Here is a 19557-nt window from a genome sequence, read left to right as displayed (position 1 = left end):
TGTTCCTAAACTAAGTACATTTGTTCTTGAATTGAGGAGGTAATTGAGACACTTTGCCAATGGAACAAGACAATTTACATTTAAAATAAGAAAAAACAATTGCATTGTCTTATTTCAAGTGCATTTTATCTAATTATCTTATTTTAAGAGTAAAAATACTCATTCCATTGGCAAATCATCCCATTTACCTGCTAAAATTAAGGTAAAATACACTTCATTTAAGGAATTTTTACTTATTTCTAGATTGTTTTTGCAGTGTGCCACCTACTGATTTGTGACGTCACGGTGCGGTATCTGCTGTTGATCAAGTTCCAGTGCTGTATCTGGTGTTTGTCTCAACGCGCTTTTATCCAAGTCATCTGGAAAAATGTTGGCCACATATTACATGTTTTTTCTCTGGCTAGAAGTATGATGGCGAATCCTCTCTCTTCAAGTTGGCAATCCAATGACGAACCCGTCCGTGGAGGATCAGGAATATGAAAGGTGAAATAATTAAAGAAAAAGCAACACAGATAATTGGTGTTGCTTTTTCTCATAAAATCTGATTAAAATATGCTGAATTTCATTCCTTTAACTTGAAAAAAAATCAAGGAGGGCTTACTTCTGGCTGCTGTGCCATTAGGGCTGGAGGAATATGAGGTCACTGAAAGTTCCTCCCTGGTTCGATTAATTTTCAATTCAATTCAGTCTATTTCTATAGCGCCAATTCACAACAATTCATCTCAAGGCACATTACAGTTCAACCAGATCATACAGTCAAATTGATACAAAGCTTTTCTATCTAAGGAAAACCAGTTGATTGCATCAACTCATTGATTATGCAATACCTCACACTAAGCATGCTTGTAGCAACAGTGGAGAGGAAAAACTCCCTTTTAACAGGAAGAAACCTCCAGCAGAACCAGGCTCAGTGTGAGCAGCCATCTGCAGGGGTCCGACTGGGGTTCAAGGAGACAGAAGCAGAGATACAAAAAGCAGCTGTAAAAGGCGGCCCGGTCCAGGAAACACACAGCCAGGCAGACGAGCTCCGAGCCAGCTCCCATGTCAGAGGATGAAGAGAGCACATCCAGCCAGTCAGAGAAACAGGACTACACTGGAAAACAGGCCGATCTCCAGCATCTATAAACAAAGGTGTTGATGGCAGCAGCACAGCTGATATTTCTCTCCAGGATGGAGTCACAGCCAAACATGACCAGACGAGGCAAAGCTACTCTGAGAAACAGCAGAGAGAGCAGAACGTTAGAGATTGAACTAAAAGATTCTGCAGAGTGGGAGAATAGAGATAGAATGAAGCAGAATAATGAAATAGGGGTCCCTCTGTCCTCCAGCAGTCTAAGCCTATAGCAGCAGAACTATAGAGATAGCTTAGGATAACCTGAGCCACTCTAACTATAAGCTTTATCAAAAAGTAAAGTTTTAAGCCTACCCTTTCATCGTTCATATTATAACATTACCTTTGAATAGTTATTGTTCAAGTCTCTGCTGATGATTACTTTGAAAATTTAATATAAATGCAGTCCTTTAGGGTCCCATACTGAATTTCGTTTTTGTTTTTTTTTATATTTTTATTTATTTATTGAATTAAACAATTCATAACATATTGTCGGTACATCCCGCTCTACGTAGGCTGTGATGTAGGCAGTCTCGTGATGGTTCGGTTTCTTCGTGAACCAATAACGAGTCAGAACCGGAAAGAAGATGGATATATTAGGGAATGTTGTGGTTTGCTTTGGTTTGCGCAATTTACCGACAACCCCGAGTCCAGCTCACCTCCTTCAAGTGCATTGTGGGTAGCGTAGTCCGACTGCTGGTCAAAGGCTACTGTTTGAGAGGAGGCGTTTCACGTTCTACTACGTCTCCCACAATGCACTGCGGCATTCGGAGCTGTAGCTCGGACTGAGCCAAAAAAAAAAAAAAAGAGGAACGTTTGAGAATTTGCCTTCGGACTTGGAGCGTCGCTGCGAAAACAAACAATGGCAAGTTTAACGCGCTTTTTACGAACAGATTTTAGAGATTTGTTTTCACTTGTGTAAAAAACACCGCTGGGATGGTGACGTGTTGGCCCGCAGAGTTTGTCAAAGTCCGCTAGTAGCAGTGATTGCTAATAACGCGAGGAAATTAGCTTGCTTTAGCTAGCCAAGACAATTTAGCTTTTGTCAAAAAGAGCAACTTTTTATCACCAGTTAGAAGTTAGAGGTCAAGAAAAACGCTTCGGGGGGATCTTTTTAAAGAATAACTGTATCTGAAGCCGATGATATTTATGTGGGTGAAACATTTAGCCTGAGAAGTTTGGTGGTGTTGAGCCGTGATCCGCCCCCTTCCCCTTTACGGGAACCTGCAAGATTGTGACCACATAAACATTACAGATTCTCCCTTCTGCTCACAATTAGGGCAGATAGTCTGCATAGCTTTCTGTTTACATCATCGGTCTGGTTTTTGTTGGGGTCGCTGTCACCTCTCCCCCCTCCTCTGTTTCTGTCTCTGCTCATCCAGCCCTGAAATGTGGGATCTGCAGATGTCAGCCACTTTTAATCACTATCCTGGAACTCTGTAGAAGCTTTAGCCTGAAATAGTTTTAATATTTGGTTGTTAAGATGTTTATTTTTTTCTTTGGAAGGGTGTCATGCATTGATAAAACATATAAACATGTTGGTGTCTGCATGAGTTGAATTTGGTTAATGCTCAAACTTTTGGGACCAACAAAATCAAGAAATAGTCATAAAATGTATCAACTGATCTGCCTCTATTTCCTTGAGTTAAGGAGATTGGTGATCAGCTGATTGTTTGATACGAAATCGATCTCATCCACTGATGTCATGTACGAAAGAAAAACTAAAATCATCTTCTGTCATGCATTTAACCTCTTTGAATCTAGAAATAGATTGAAGCATCGTCTGGCTGATATTTTGGGCCAGTATTGGCAATTGTTATTTCTTTGTTTTTAAGTTGATATACTCCATGCTATTCCCAATACCAAAAAGAGCAAAGATATGCATTTAGTATCGTTACCATACCAAATTAGTACAGCGTTACAGTTTAATACTTTTGACAACCCAACAGCCAAAATACACACGGGTTGATTTACCATTAGGTACATACTAGGCTGTTGCCTAGGGTCCCAAGTACCTGGGTGACCTTAAAACTCCTTTTACATGTATGATTAATGCAGTTATTACTTATTTGTGCACATTAATTATGTCTTTATAAAGATCCTTTTATTGAAATGTCATCAGAATGCCCCCGCTTTTGTGTCCACCACATTGGATCGGTCCGTTTGCTGCACATGTTCAGAAAGGTCCAAACAGACAGCAGCAAACCATTTGAAAACAAACGCTGTGAAGAGCAGTGTTACCAACTTAGAGCTTGTGTCACTATATTTAGCGACTTTTCAGACCCCTCTAGCACTTTTCTTTCATAAAACGCCTAACACCAAATCTAGCAACTTATTTTCTGCTAGTGGAGACGACATATAAAAGCAGCGAACTCTGCTCTCCAGAGCAAGTAGATTGGTAACCCTGCCTCCTGCTCTCCTCTATCCTGTCTGCTGTCATGATTCATGCAGCTATTATTTCATCCAAATGAAAAATGGAGAACAGATAAGCAGATCATGACTTGTCTACAATGTAAATAAGGACTTTTGCTGTCGCCTTTTTGGAAACACAGGAAGGAGCAATCAGCTAAGTGAGAATTGGCTTAGTGAGTGACAAAATGTAGAACAAATAATGAATGTTTATTCCATAAAAATTTCTGTATGTGTATAATGTATAATTTTTATGTGTTGTCTTCCCAATTCAGAGGGTCCCCTGCCCGTCTTTGCCTAGGGCCCCACATTTCCTATATCCACCCCTGCACACACACATGCATTCTCTGACTTATTAGTGCATTTAGCAGCCATACATTAAGAATTAAATAGAATAGAAAATCCCTTTATTGTCCCACAAAGGGGAAATTCTGGTGTTTACAGCAGTAAAAAGATTATGGAAAAGTGGTTACAAAAATATGCTTAGAACCTTAGAAAAGTGTATAAGAATAACATAATGGTGAAGAGTTAAAAGATAAACAATAAAATACTGTAAAGTGTTTTAACAATATGATGCTGTGCACCTGGAGAATAAATAACCAATATCCAGCTGTGGACTTTTTTACAGTAATGGATATTATAAAATAGCAGCAACATCAGAGACGTGCAAAACGACAGCAGCATGTTATTTAACTGACTAAGATAGAAACTTCAAAAATCAGCATGAATGTAAGATTTTATTGAGGTTGTTGGGAACGGTGGTGGTTATAGAGTCCATCCAAACTGTGAAAAGATTTGTGAAATAATGTTTTTATGATCTGTATTAGTTGATGAAGCCTTTTCTAACATTCCACAGTATAAAATAGATAATACAAGCTGGTATGATTTGTGTTAATATCGTATCAGGTCAATATCGGCAAATTCTCTAAGCTGCGATATCGATGTCGTGTCAGAAATGAAAACATTGTATCAGGACAGCCCTATTGCACTCGTCTTTATCGCCGATGTTAACATCGGTAAAGTTCCTGATGTTGGAAAAAAATCTAGATGAGAATGGGCTCCAGTCTATAGGGGCAGATCTATACAGTCTATTTCTATAATAAATTCTATTTCATTTACAACTGTCTCCAGCAGCGGAAGGTTTTTAACTCTTTCTTAGCTCCTGTCTTGGATTTAATAAATACAGTTTAAAACCTTAAAAGTTAAATATTGTGTTTAGGACAGAATAAGTCCTTTTAACATGATTATACTATATATATATATATATATATATATATATATATATATATATATATATATATATATATATATATATATATATATATATATATATATATATATATATATATATATATGCATATGCTTGCTTGGAGAAGATTTAACGACAGCCTCGAAAATACAGTAATGATGAGAAGATGAAATCAAACGGATCTCTGGTTTCCAGAGAGTGAAAGAAGTTTGGGTCAGTTCCTCCCTACAAAGACCTTTAACTCAAGTGGAGGGGGGGAAATGATAAAGATGTTTTTGGAAATGCTTTGCAGCTGTTGAAATAGATGCATAAGACCTGTTTGCCACAAATAGAAACTCCCAATGAAGGAGATTAGACAAAGCTGTGACTCAGGAGGGCTGATTAATGTGAGTCACGGTTTTCTTTCCTCTTTAAAACCTTTGTGATTTTCTATCCCATTGAAGTTTGTTGTGTTCTTAGAACAAGTGAACAAACTCAGCCTTGGATTTGATGTTTTAAGGATCTACGGTCTGATTTTTATCTGTCATGCAAACTAAAAATGTCAAATTTTCTTGTCCTTTACTACTTAAAAACACAAAACTGAACCTTGAACGTCCTGTTATGCCAAACATTTTACTGTTCTGGTTCTTATAGCAAGAAGTAGAGAAAGAAATTATGTTCAATTTAGTTTATTTATACAGCACCAGTTGCAAACATATTTCTTCTCAAGGCATTTTACAGTCAGATAGATGGAAGTGCAACAGTTTAACTTCACTGTTTCACAGAAATTGGTGGATAACATTGCTGGATTGTTTCAGTGCCTTTTTAAATATAGTTAATGTTTTTTTTTAAAAATAACCTAAAGAGAGATGGAAGGGGGTTAGTGAATAAAATCTGTGGCTTTAACTGAATGCTTTCGTCGCCTGATATGTGCGTTTTTAGGTTTAAACTAGGGCTGCAACTAATGATTTTTTTCAAATAGATTAATCTGTCGATTAATTTTTTTCTATGAATTTATTATCGGATAGCCAAAGGCTTTTTACAAAATTAAACGAGATGAAAATAAAACTTTTCCATTTCTGGATAAAGTATATTAAAAGAGAAAAATTGTATTTCTTCTATCATTTGTTTCCAACTTTGAAGACGTTTTGCTTCCCATCCTGGAAGCTTTTTCAGTTCAAAATGTCAGGAATAGAGTTGAGATTGAGGTTTAATACAGTAACCCAACAATAAAAAGAGAATCCACCGGATGGGAATGCTGATCAGCGTCATTCATATGATATCCCCACAATGTAATTGCCCAATATCAGCTGATATCAGCCGTTTTAGTAATTGATTAATCTTATATATTGTTTTTCTCCCCATCATTCTGCAAAAGCATGAGCTTCATGAGATGTTAAGGCATGGCTGCTGAATGCATTAATGAATCTACGCCTGCATACATGTATCGGCTGCTACGATACAAGGAAAAGCACAAATATCGGTCAAAAAAAAATCAGAGCCTGATCAGTTCGTCTCTAAGCGTTTTGTTTAGAAAGGTCTCAGTTAAAGGAGTTTGGCAGCAGAGTGGAACATCATCTGTTCTATGGAGTAATGAGAGCAAATTGAAGATGTTTTATTTTGGTTTCCAGCACTATGTTAATAGAAACAGCACTAACTCCAGCTGAGGAGTTAGTTAACAGGGAGGAGATGTGGTTGGACTGAGCTTTTTATGTCCTGCATTTTTAGCATAGTAATAAAGCTTTATCTGTGTACTTAATGTCAGAAGACGTTTTGGAGCTCTTAAACAGGCTGAGCTGGATTAATCATATCTTTCTCAATCTCCTTTTGCTTTAGTTTTGTATGTCTTCCTATGCGCCTGTTGCTCCATCATTGTTGCCCTAATACCTTCATGTTCTCTCTGCTCCCAGGCCTAGCAGGCCAGCCGGTTCCCTGTGTTTCCGTTCCGTGTGCACTCCAGGTCGGGGTTATGAGCAACAGTAAAACGCCTCGTTACAACCAATACTCTGGTGGAGCCGCCGCCGGCGGGTCGTCCATCTCCAGCAGCCCCTCCTCTCCACCTGCAGACTCGGGTGTTGGGGTAAGATGGGTTTATTTTTAACTCTTCAATCTTTATTTATGTTTTTTTTTTTTTACTCTTAAATCTAAAAGAAACAGCAACAGAAAAGAAACAGGAATCGAGAGTACATCCAACAATGCAGAAACAAAAGCTGACATGCTGCTTTAGGAAATGTAAGACTTAAAAAAAAAAAGAAAAGATTTTAGAGACACAAAGTGAAAAACAATTTGGTTGAAGTGACATCAGGGAAGTTTAGAAATTTCGATTAAAGGAATAGTACCCCCAAAACATGATTAGCCTTCATTTTCTACTCACCCCCATGCTGAACAACACTCTGGAGTACTTTTTTGATATCTCAAATGCATCTGGAGATCTGGGAGGCTTCTTGCTGTCTGCTGACATTCAAATAATGGAGGTCTATGGTGCCCGAGACAGAAAGGTCCATAAAAGTCCACAAAAAACGTGTCAATATTCCTCCATACTGCTCGTCCAATGTATTCCAAGTGTCCTGAGTGGGTAGCGTCCATAATTTACTCGAAACGAAGTCATTTAGAATGTTTTTAGAGCATAAACAGTAGTGTTTAGGATTTCCTGAAAGCGCGCACATGCGCGTTCACGACGCTATGGAAGCCGGCAGACCAAACCAGCGCATTCAGCTCGGCAAAGAACTCATGCTCTTCCTCAACACTGAAGTCCTCAGATATTTTTCTTTCGTTGTTTCTTTCTTTGCACAGGTAAACAGCACATTTCTTCTTCTACGCTTGCATTATTGGAAGAGCAGACGCTGAATGCGCACTTTCATCTGGTTTGATCTGCCGGCTTCCGTAGCGTCGTGAGCGCGAGTGTGCGCGCTTTCAGGAAATCCTATACACTACTGTTTATGCTCTAAAAACATTCTAAATGACTTCGTTTCAAGTAAATTCTGGATGCTACCCACTCAGGACACTTGGAATACATTGGACGAGCAGTATGGAGGAATATTGACACGTTTTTTGTGGACTTTTATGGACCTTTCTGCCTCGGGCGCCATAGACCTCCATTATTTGAATGTCAGCAGACAGCAAGAAGCCTCCCAGATCTCCAGATGCATTTGAGATATCAAAAAATTACTCCAGAGTGTTGTTCAGCATGGGGGTGAGTAGCAAATGAAGGCTAATCATGTTTTGGGTGTACTATTCCTTTAAAGTAAATGTTTTGAATAAATTCAGTTTCTTCTGCAGGGCTTTGTATACGGAGGGAATTCTGTTCAGTTATTGTTGCAAGCGAAAATCGTGCTCTTTAATGGAAATTTAGAGAGTAACTCTGCCATTATTTCCTATTTTGTTGTTTTTCTTTAAATTTTTTCTCATTTTATATTTTTTTCAGATTAAGTCGTACTAATTTTTTTTTTTTTGTCACATTGCCTTTTCCATCACGTTCTCCTTGCTTCTGGGGGCGGGATTTCCTCTGCAGGAGGAGCAAAGAAGCATTTCTATTGGTCTGCTGGTGGATGTTAGCAACATTTTAATGGTCAACAGCAAGTTGCAGTGAGCTTAAAGGTGCAGTAGGGGATTTTTTTCTGTCGCATTTTTTACCATGTGGCTTAAAGATCTTCCCACAGCCACTAAGCAAGCAGTGAAATAGAAGGTCTGGAAGTGAAACTAAAATAAATGGTCCCCGCTACAGTGAGAAATCAGTGAGTAATCCCGACCAATCACAAAAGACGGTGCGTTGCACACTATTGGTTCCTTCCAATACTACAGGTGCTGGTCATAAAATTAGAATATCATGAAAAAGTAGATTGATTTCAGTAATTCCATTTAAAAAGTGAAACTTGTATATTATATTCATACATTACATACAAACTCATATATTTCAGATGTTTATTTTGTTTAATTTTGATGATTACAAATGACAACAAATGAAAATCTCAAATTCATCATATCAGAAAATTAGAATATTACTGAAGACCAATAAAAACAAAGGATTTATAGAAATGTTGGCCAACTGAAAAGTATGAACATGAAAAGTATGAGCATGTACAGCACTCAGTATTTAGTTGGGCCTCCTTTGGCCTGTATTACTGCAGCAATGCGGCGTGGCATGGAGTCGATCAGTCTGTGGCACTGCTCAGGTGTTATGATAGCCCAGGTTGCTCTAATAGTGGCTTTTAGCTCTTCTGAATTGTTGGGTCTGGTGTATTGCATCTTCTTCTTCACAATACCCCATAGATTTTCTATGGGGTTAAGGTCAGGAGAGTTTGCTGGCCAATTAAGAACAGGGATACCATGGTCCTTCAACCAGGTACTGGTAGCTTTGGCACTGTGTGCAGGTGCCAAGTCCTGTTGGAAAATGAAATCTGCATCTCCAAAAAGTTGGTCAGCTGCAGGAAGCATGAAGTGCTCTAAAACTTCCTGGTATGTGGCTGCGTTGACCCTGGACCTCAGAAAACACAATGGACCAACACCAGCAGATGACATGGCACCCCAAACCATCACTGACTGTGGAAACTTTACACTGGACTTCAAGCAACGTGGATGAAGTGCCTCTCTTCTTTTCCTCCAGACTCTGGGACCTTGATTTCCAAAGGAAATGCAAAATTTACTTTCATCAGAGAACATGACTTTGGACCACTCACCAGCAGTCCAGTCCTGTTTCTCTTTAGCCCAGGCAAGACGCTTCTGACGCTGTCTGTGGTTCAAGAGTGGCTTGACACAAGGAATGCGACAGCAGAAACCCATGTCTTTCATACGTCTGTGTGTGGTGGTTCTTGAAGCACTCACTCCAGCTGCAGTCCACTCTTTGTGAATCTCCCCCACATTTTTGAATGGGTTTTGTTTCACAATCCTCTCCAGGGTGCGGTTATCTCTCTTGCTTGTACACTTTTTTCGACCACATCTTTTCCTTCCCTTCGCCTCTCTATTAATGTGCTTGGACACTGAGCTCTGTGAACAGCCAGCCTCTTTAGCGATGACCTTTTGTGTCTTGCCCTCCTTGTGCAAGGTGTCGATGGTCGTCTTTTGGACAACTGTCAAGTCAGCAGTCTTCCCCATGATTGTGTAGCCTATAGAACTAGACTGAAAGACCATTTAAAGGCTTTTGCAGGTGGTTTGAGTTAATTAGCTGATTAGAGTGTGGCACCAGGGGCCATCAATTTTGAACCTTTTCACAATATTCTAATTTTCTGATATGATGAATTTGAGATTTTCATTTGTTGTCATTTGTAATCATCAAAATTAAACAAAATAAACATCTGAAATATATGAGTTTGTATGTAATGTATGAATATAATATACAAGTTTCACTTTTTAAATGGAATTACTGAAATCAATCTACTTTTTCATGATATTCTAATTTTATGACCAGCACCTGTATTTCTGTGGGAGCCGCTTCTGCAGCACTTTTAAAGTGGGAAAAAATTGGATCTTTAAAACTCAATTAAAAAAGTAGAAATAAACAAAAAATTGGAAATATAAAATCTGTAAAAGAAAAAAAATTGGAGAAAATAAAATATGAAAAATTAATTTTCAACAATAACAGAACAAAATTCACCTTATAGTTTTGAGTGTAGCGTTGCTGTTTTTTCAGATAAAATTGCTTAACTTTTTTTTTCTTTTAATAAAAGATAATATTTTCTAACTCATATTTTCACTTTTTTTGTGGAATTGTAATTTTTTAGATTGAGATTTGTGTACAGTAATCATTTAAATTTTCTTTAAAGGATCTGCCTCCCTTTCCCATTTCAAAGGCTTGCTCTCAATTGACCATAACAGAAATAGGAAAGAGTCTTCAGCCTCAAGTGATGAGAACGTGATCTGAAAAATGCAATTTGTAAAACTTAATCAGAAAAACAGAAAATTTATAAAAGAAATGAAGAATAAAAAAAAAGAAAACCTGAGAAAAAAGAAATGTTGTTGAATAAACAAACAAAAAAAACATAAGAGCCTATAAACATTTAAGTCCTACAATTGCATGAAAAACACCACAAACAAACATAAATAGAATGGACTTACAGGTGGGATGAGGAACATCTTGCACAGCGGCGGGCACAGGAGCAGGATTTCTTTAGTTGGTTTCACTAGATAAAAATATTCACATTTTATTTTATTTTTTGTAAAGGGGCAAAATGATTAATTTAAGTGTAGAATTTACAGGAAATGTTTTATCGGTGTCATCACCGGCTTCCAGGAGCACAGAATGAAGTTTGTTTGTTGGGATTTCTCCTTTTTCTTAATGATCGGTGACGATAACATCCATGCAGGAGAACAGAGGCAAAAGACTGACAGCACGGGGGATTAAACGGCCTCGGATGGACTTTGTTTCCGGTTAGAATACGCAGAAGTAGTATCAGCAGTTGTTTCTGTTACAATGTCTGCTGGGAAACTGACATTTTTCAAACTGGAGTTAGGAGCCAGATTGAACAGTGGACCAATCAGGTTAGTGCATGTCTTAAAGAGGCGTAAACAAGGCGTGTCTTGAGCTGTAAACAATCAGGAGGGTTTAGGAATAATGGTGCAGCCACTTCTTTGCAACAAGCATGTTGTCACGATTCCACCAGCATTTATAGGTCCTGCCCTCATTTTCTACGGCAGCCCGTAAGGTACAAAAAACAAACAAAAACGCTTAAACAATACAAAGTACAAATACCTTCAAACAAAACACAAACAATGCTAATCAAAAACAGACAAACATCCACAAACAAGCCGCAATATTTAGAAAACCCAATTCCAATAATTTACATTAAAAATAAATTACACAATTCATTTTCAGTAACTTACTATCCTTTACACAGATAATGAGATGTCGATCCAAGTTGTTTTTTGTCTCTGTGGTTTTGATTAGCTGTAGTGTAACCTCTTCATCTATCTAATCAGCCTCTCTTTGGTCTTATCCTCTACAGAGCATGATGGAGGCGTCGTTTGGCCCCACCTTTTCATCGTCTGGAGCTAAAGGTAACATTACTGAGCTCACCTGTCTGCTTCTGGTCTGTTCCGTCTTTCTAATCTTCTCTGAATGGTTTCAGCAGAGACCTCCAGCAGCTACAAGCAGCACAGAAGAACGCCCTCCTCCTCCAGCACCCTAGCGTACTCCACCCGTGACGACGACGATGGAATGGTAAACAGATTATTTTAGATGAACTCTGAGGGTGAAGCCATTTTCTTTTTTCTGCTGCACTAATGATTGTGGCTGTAGGGAGTTTACCAGACTTCTCCTCCTCCTTCCAGCCTCCCATCGGCACTCCCCGGAGGTCAGATTCAGCCATTTCAATCCGGTCGCTCCATTCAGAGTCCAACATGTCCCTTCGCTCTACTTTCTCGCTGCACGAAGAGGAGGAAGACACGGTACGTCCTTACATGGAGGTAGATGTTGCTCTCTGAATTTAAGAACCCCAAACAGACCCCCCCTTCCACCCCCTGTGTCTCTGTGACCAGGAGCCGCAGGTGTTTGCAGAACCGCCCTCTGTAAAGCTGTGCTGCCAGCTGTGCTGCAACGTCTTCAAGGATCCGGTCATCACCACATGTGGGGTGCGTTTGTATTTTATTTATTTGAGGTGTTCTCTATTATGATACAACAGTAGGCAGTCTTATTCCCACTGAGGAGCTCATTTCTGACGCATTTATTATGTCTCTACTTGAAAGAGTTTTGCATTTTGTGACGTTCCTGCTGCTGACCTCAGAGGATTTTTATTGGCATTTTATTACAGATCAACCAACACATTATTATTATTTTCACATTGATTTATTGGGCCGATTCTCAGAGCCGCCGTTGCTTTTCTTCCTCCGTTTACAAAATAGAAATGAAAATGATAACAAATGTAACACAAATCCATTTTTCTGTCAATGTTTTTTTGTTTTGTTAATAAAAGTTTTTAAGTTAAAGTTTTTTTTCTGTAATTTTTGGACTATAAGTCGCGACTTTTTCCCCATTTTTCGACCTTGCGGCTTATAATAATGCGGATTATCTATGGACTTTACAGCTAACGGCCACTAGGGTAATACCTAAATCTATGGATTTTACCATCCACCATGTTGGCGACACATTTGCTTCAACACACAAGTGCGGTAGCTGCACGTGGGAATGCGGAGGTCCTCCGGAAGCAGACTTCTACCACGAGTGCTACGAGACAGAACGACAGCGAGAAAGACTGACATGGCGAGCGTGTTAAACATAAAAAACGCTGCGGCTTGTATATGTACAAATCATGCAATTTACCTTCTGCGGCTTATATTCAGGTGCGGCTAATAGACTGAAAATTACGGTAAATTAAGATTTGTATAAAATGTGTTATCACTTGTCATTTTTTACAATAGAGGAGAGGAAAAATAAAGCAACGCCAAACTAAAGAATTGGCCCAAAACAGTCTGTAGCACATTTAGGGGATCAGATGGACCGAAGCTAAAATAATTACGAGCATTGTGCTTAAAGACAAAACAAAGCAGTTAATTATCATTCAGCAAATATTTAAAAAGTAATCCCACAGCATGATGCTGACACCACCATGCTTCACCATTAGGCGTGTAAATAATCATCGCTTTGTATCTATGCATCGATCCAACAGCCGACGATCCGATGCGTCGACACGTCCACCAGAGTGTCGATTCATGTTTTCTTTTTTTCCTCCGGTCTATTTTTATCCATTTGCTCCTGGACCTAATTTTGACTCCCGTTCTGCGGTGGCACTAAACCTATTTTGCCCTCCTACTTCGCTTCCTTTAGCCACTACCCTCTTTCCGCCTGCGCACACACACTCGCGTAAACGGTAGGCAAGACAAAGATGTTGGAGGAAAAAGAAGATGCCTTGCACACCCCTTACGGGTTCAAGTCATATGTGTGGAAGTATTTCAAGTTCCGTAACTGAATGAGGTTTTCATCGGCCTAGATGGAGTACAACTTTTCTACTTCTGTTATTTGCTGTTGTTTCTCAAATAAAATGCATAACGATATTACAGCTTTCATTGTTGTATTTCAAAATTAAAACATTATCTAGCCTTTAAGGTAAAAAAAAAAATTAACCAATTAATCATATTGATCGCGGTTTATTCTTGAGTATTGAAAAAAATCGAATCTTTGGGTCAGGAAATCGATACTGAATGGAATCGACTTGATGGGTGTGATTTACACCCCTATTCACCATGGTGGTGGTGTGTTCAGAGTGAGCTGCAGGTGATTGTCAAAGAAGCCTTAGCATTATTGGATTCAGCTTGCTATCATTTTAATGTTTTCTTTATTTAGTTGCTAAATGTTTCTTTTTGTTTCGATTGAATTTATCAGCAGCAGATTTCAGAGATGAGAGCAAAATCATCATTATTGGCCTTTATAAAAACAGTCATCTTCTAATTTATAGTGACTAAGAAATAAATAAATAAATTCATTCATTGAAAACATTTAAAAATTTGAGAAAATGTTCAGCTTTCTCCCTGTTTTACTTCCTCTGCAGCACACATTCTGCAGACGCTGTGCCTTGACTTCAGGTGAGTCCTGCTGGAAGGAGAACATTTTTAAGGTGTTTGCTTTGAAGCTTTTTAACACCGAATCCTCTCCTCCCAGATAAGTGCCCGGTGGACGCAGCAAAGCTCACTGTCGTCGTGAACAACATAGCTGTAGCTGAGCAGATCGGCGAGCTCTTCATTCATTGTAAATACGGCTGCAAAGCGGCAACCAACGCCGCCGGCGGAGCGGCCGCCTCTGCGGCGGGGAAACCCGGGGACTACGAGGTGGACCCCCTGGGCTGCCCCTTCACCATCAAACTGTCCTGTCGCAAGTATGGCAAGCCGTTATCGCGCAAAGCCGATTGCGAAACAGAGATCCGTAATTAACAATTGCTTTCTCTGCAGAGAACATGAAGCAAACTGTGACTACAGGCCGGTGCGCTGCCCCAACAACCCCTCCTGCCCCCCACTGCTCACCATGAACCTGGAGGCCCACCTCAAGGAGTGTGAGCACATCAAATGTCCGCACTCCAAATACGGGTGAGTTTATCTACCTCTGCAAACCTTATTTATTCATCCACATCGAACCAGATAGGGTTCCATAAAAACCCTCGTCTCTTGTCCCCACAGCTGCACATTCATAGGGAACCAGGACACGTATGAAACCCACCTGGAGATGTGCAAGTTTGAGGGTCTGAAGGAGTTTCTGCAGCAGACTGACGACAGGTGAGCCACGACTGAGACGAAACATCTGACGGCAAACATCGGCTCACCTGAAGGGTTCTGAGGAAAACTTCTCTGGGTTATTGATCAGGTTCCATGAGATGCAGCTGGCTCTGTCCCAGAAGGATCAGGACATCGCCTTCCTGCGCTCCATGTTGGGCAAACTGTCTGAGAAGTTGGATCAGCTGGAGAAAAACCTGGAGCTTAAATTTGGTAAACACTGGTTTTGTTTGGCTCACATTGTATGGAGTGAATTTGCTTCCACTATTATTGCAAAGAACGTGTTCTGTAAATTGAAGATAGAAAACATTTAAAGGAAAAGTCTGTTCAATGGATCAATATCTGTACCTAAAATTATTATGTGTGCGATAATTTAATGAATTAAGGGTTAATTGATAAAAAATGAAAACAATCATTTTTGTCGTGATCACTGAGTCTGGGAGCGGCCATTTTTGCCCAAATATAGTAGCACCTCATTCCTGACATCTTCCCGCAGTGACGTCACGATATTCGTGAAAGCTATAGTTAAACTGACAATGCACCGTGCATGGCAGTTGGATGTTGTAATACATCGAGTAAAAGTGAAAAAAAAAAAAAAAGTTATTTCACCTTTCCGATTCCCGATCCTCAACGGACGGGTTCGTCGTTGGATTGCTTAACTTTGTCATTGAACTTCTGGCCAGAGAAAAAACATGAAATATGTAGCCAACATTTGGAAGAAGAATGTTTTCATGATGACTTGGATAATAGTGCGTTGTGACAAACACCAGATACAGCACTGGGACTTGATCAACAGCCGATACCGCACCGAGACGTCACAAACCACTAGGTGGCAGTAGTGTTCTTTGATAAACATGGATGCCTCCAGTAAAGCACATTCACATGAAAATTACTCTTATTTAAAAACACCAAACATCTATTGAACAGTATGTAATAATTATATATTTAAAGTACTTTGAGAAATTTGAATTTTGAATATGACCGGACTTTTCCTTTAATAAAGAAACTTATAAAATAGCTTTAACAACATTGTATTGGTCAATATGGGTCAAGAGCAAAGTTTGAATTAGGCCTAAAGTGAATGTGATCCATGCAGCATGTAACACTCAAAAACTTAAAATCTGTAATAAATTAAAAATAAAATCTGCAAAAAAACAAACAAAAAAAACAACCTAATTTTTATGTATGATTTTTTTTTTTCTAAGAGACTGAAAACACAAACCCAGATAAAACGTCAAATGTACGGTACTCAAAATGTTTATTTCTAGTTTCTAGATTCCATTTGTTTTTCCGTTTACAAAAACTTGTACTTTGCTTGCGGCAATAATGGAACAAAATCCTCTCAAAGACATCTCTGACCTTTGAACCCTAAATAGATTTATCTTTACAAGAACAGAGCCTTTTAATGACATTTAGTCTGTCAGGAACTAATGCTGCTCTGCTGTTTCTCCACTGAAGTCGATATGAAGCTAAAGTTGTTCAATAGTTGCTTTTCCTCTGATTTGCTTGTCTTTGTGTTTTTTTAAGACATGTTGGACGAGAATCAGAGCAAACTCAGCGAAGATCTGATGGAGTTTCGAAGAGATGCCTCCATGTTGAATGTAAGTGTCAAACATTTGTGTGTGAAAATCAGACAATGAGGTCAGATAAGAGAAGGCTTTTAGCAAAACAATTAAATATTTATGGTAAAATAAAACTAACGTCAAAAAATCCTCAAGTTTAAAGGACAGAAGCATCTGTACAGCAAAAATGGATAGAAAAAGGATAAAAGCATATTTCCTTTATTATAAAACCAATGATGAATCTTTTTTTTTTTTTGTCTTTGAAAACAAACCTGAGATCATATTTTACCCCTTAATATGATCTATTCAATAATAATCAACCAAAACCAATTTAAAGCAACGCTATGTAACCCAAGTAGCTTGATTTGAGCGATCCTGTCTGGTAGTACTACTGGCTGCTTTTTACAGTGATCCATGGTGGCAAATCTATTGGGATTTCTGTCAGGCGATTAATTACATCTGCAATAGATTAAGAAAATTATATTTTCTTATCACAGAGATCGCATGACATTTACAGGGTTCCCACGGGTCCTTAAAAAGTCTTAAAAGCATAGAATTCTTCAAAATAAATCTAAGGCTTTAATTGGTATTAAAATGTCTTAAATCAGTCTTTCGTAGGTCTTAATTTTTAAAACATCATAAATAGGATTATTTTTATTACGATTTATTTTTGTAATCTAAATAAAAAGTTAAAATTGACAATTTTCTTTTCGCCATTATTGGTTCCGTCCCGATAGCGGAACCAATAAAAGCGTTGTTGCGGCCGGGACATTTGGGAGATGCACCATTTGTCCGGAAAATATGAGCAAGTGTAAATGTAACCAAAATTGGCTCCAGCCAAGAGTTTTCTCCATGGCTAAAACCAGGGAACATGCATGAGGCTCAGTGGATTTTGTGCAAGAAGTCATTCAAGCTCGGAACGATGGGAATTAAGGCAGTGGAGTCACATGCGAAGCGCGAAACACAAAGCGTCAAAATCGAGTTACAGAGAAACAGCCGGTATTTCTCAGTTTTGTTCCACCCTTGTCTCTGCAACGCCTCCACTTATCACCAAATCAAACATACTAAGAAAACCATACAAATAAAAATAGCAGCAAAAAAGTCTTAGCACTGGTTATGTTCTGGCTTTAAAACTGATTTTTGTTCCCTGCTAAAACAAAGTTTGTGAATTCAGTTAAATAATTGTTAAAATATATCTGTCATTTGTGTGTTTTTAGCTTTCTTCCTGTATGGGAAGCTTTTCAAAATTTGAAACATTAGTGCAGTGGTTTATGTTGAAATAAACCTTTGGGCTAAGTTATCACAAGCAGGTTTTTCTTGTGTTTCTTGTGAATTTGGTCTTAAATTTTTATTTCAAGTGGCATTAAGAAGTCTTAAAAAGTCTTGAATTTAACCTGCCTTATGCTGTAGGAACCCTGATTTAACAAGAGACTCATTTATTCTGGCCCCAGCCCTTTAAGTTGCGTTCATAACCATAAAGTGGATTTACTTCCGCAGAAAATGTGTATTGTTGCATCGCTATCAAAAAACCGCATAAAAATAGAAAAGTATGATTATAAAAGACATAAAACACCTGAGTATAATCTATAGTCTCATACTTTATTTCTTTATGAGAAGTCTAAATCTTTTTAAAAGTGTGATATATTACCCAGCACTGATTTTAGACATAAAAATCTTTTGTTAAATCATTACTTGAAACTGTACAGTCTTTCATTTAGGATCAGCCATTTGAGGTGGTTAAGATGTGCCCTCTGTGTGTCTACACCCTGCAGTTTTCTCTCTCCGGTTAATTTTCCTTAAACGGTTCTCTGGGGTCAAACTCTTTAAATAACACTTCATAGGTACCTATAGGTATTAAAGAACCAGGAGACATGACAACAGATTCTGATAGAAATTGTACTCAGATCAGAGAAATTTCTTAGAGTTACAGAAGGCAGCTGCTCACCTCTCAGGAAGTGGCCCCGATTAACAGTTAAAAGGGCATTTTATTCATATCCAGTCTGCCACGTCATTACATCATACACGTTAGCAGATGATTAGACATCCATGGCTCCAGTCTTATCAAAATATTACACTTTGTTCTTAGCTGAAGGACGCCGCTCTTATTCCATTTCCAAATCTTTGCCACCTACAGAATGAAGATTATAACTGTATATCCAGACAGAGGAACTGTCCTAATTAGATAAACTATTATGGAAAATATCAGTTCTGACACGCAACAGACAGCTAATATTAAGGTGTGATAAAATCACACATCAATGATAATTATTCTAACAGTAGATTGTACTCTTCTGTTTTATAATAATATTTTAAAAGGAAAAGGGTTAATTCCAGGGAACAGCTGAGAGAATATTATGGTGCGTTCAGATGCAGTGTTTACACCCTGGGCAGCGTCATGAAGTAGGAAGCTGAAATTAATAAACCAAAAAAAGATGTGTGCTGCTGTTGTTTTGGAGATATTAAAGATTATTTATTGGTAACGCCTTCAATAACCATGTCATAACATGGTAATAACATAGCAAGGTATACTTTATTACTAGGTAACAAGAAACACTTTATGGAGAATTTTGGTTAGTGTTGTGCTTCAAATTTTAGGCAAACAAGGTTAAGTCAGACTTCTTAGATGTCAAACCGTTATTAACAGGTAACTCAGTCATTTCACTAACAGCAATAAATGAATATGAAGACAGTTAAGAAGACAGCAAGCCAGTCTTCTTAACTAAACTCTTATTTATATGTAACTTCAGTTCAGTTTTATTATGCTTTATTAACCTGATCACAAGTTATAATTTACTTTGTAAGCTGTTGGTAGCCGGTGGCCAAAATAGAAACTTATGTAGTGACCTAATGAATAGGGCTGGGTATTTTCGCAAAAATTCCTGAATAGCTTCTATTTTGATTCATACGGTTCTAAATCGATTAATTTCGATTCGATCTGTTTTTACAATAATGAAAGTGATTCAACTGTGTCTCAAAATACTCATGTATTTTAGTTTTTTCCTGTCATATTAAACACAAAGTGCAAACTTGTAAATCAGACAGTTTAAACTTGAGAT

General features: G+C 38.3%; 1 protein-coding gene across 2 annotated transcripts in view; it reads left to right on the top strand.

Annotated features, from left to right (window-relative positions):
* Positions 1–1828: 1828 nt before the first annotated feature.
* Positions 1829–19557, top strand: part of traf7 (TNF receptor-associated factor 7) — a 32137-nt gene continuing 14408 nt past the window's right edge. Inside the window, exons 1-12 of one of the 2 annotated variants that reach the window (XM_038269257.1) lie at positions 1829–1976; positions 6659–6828; positions 11687–11738; positions 11813–11901; positions 12012–12128; positions 12219–12311; positions 14225–14258; positions 14335–14548; positions 14622–14756; positions 14847–14942; positions 15031–15152; positions 16467–16540. In XM_038269257.1, coding sequence (XP_038125185.1) covers positions 6718–6828; positions 11687–11738; positions 11813–11901; positions 12012–12128; positions 12219–12311; positions 14225–14258; positions 14335–14548; positions 14622–14756; positions 14847–14942; positions 15031–15152; positions 16467–16540 — 1137 coding nt within the window. In that variant the 5' untranslated portion in view covers positions 1829–1976; positions 6659–6717. Of the gene's footprint in view, positions 1977–6658; positions 6829–11686; positions 11739–11809; positions 11902–12011; positions 12129–12218; positions 12312–14224; positions 14259–14334; positions 14549–14621; positions 14757–14846; positions 14943–15030; positions 15153–16466; positions 16541–19557 lie in introns of both variants that reach the window. The other variant, XM_038269256.1, reaches the window with a different exon arrangement.

The sequence above is a fragment of the Cyprinodon tularosa genome, unplaced genomic scaffold (genome assembly GCF_016077235.1).
Source record: "Cyprinodon tularosa strain WSP-4 unplaced genomic scaffold, ASM1607723v1 ctg726, whole genome shotgun sequence".
In the NCBI taxonomy this organism is placed as follows: domain Eukaryota; kingdom Metazoa; phylum Chordata; class Actinopteri; order Cyprinodontiformes; family Cyprinodontidae; genus Cyprinodon; species Cyprinodon tularosa.
Note: the sequence above shows the minus strand (reverse complement) of the source record. Positions and strands in the feature narration are given on the sequence as shown.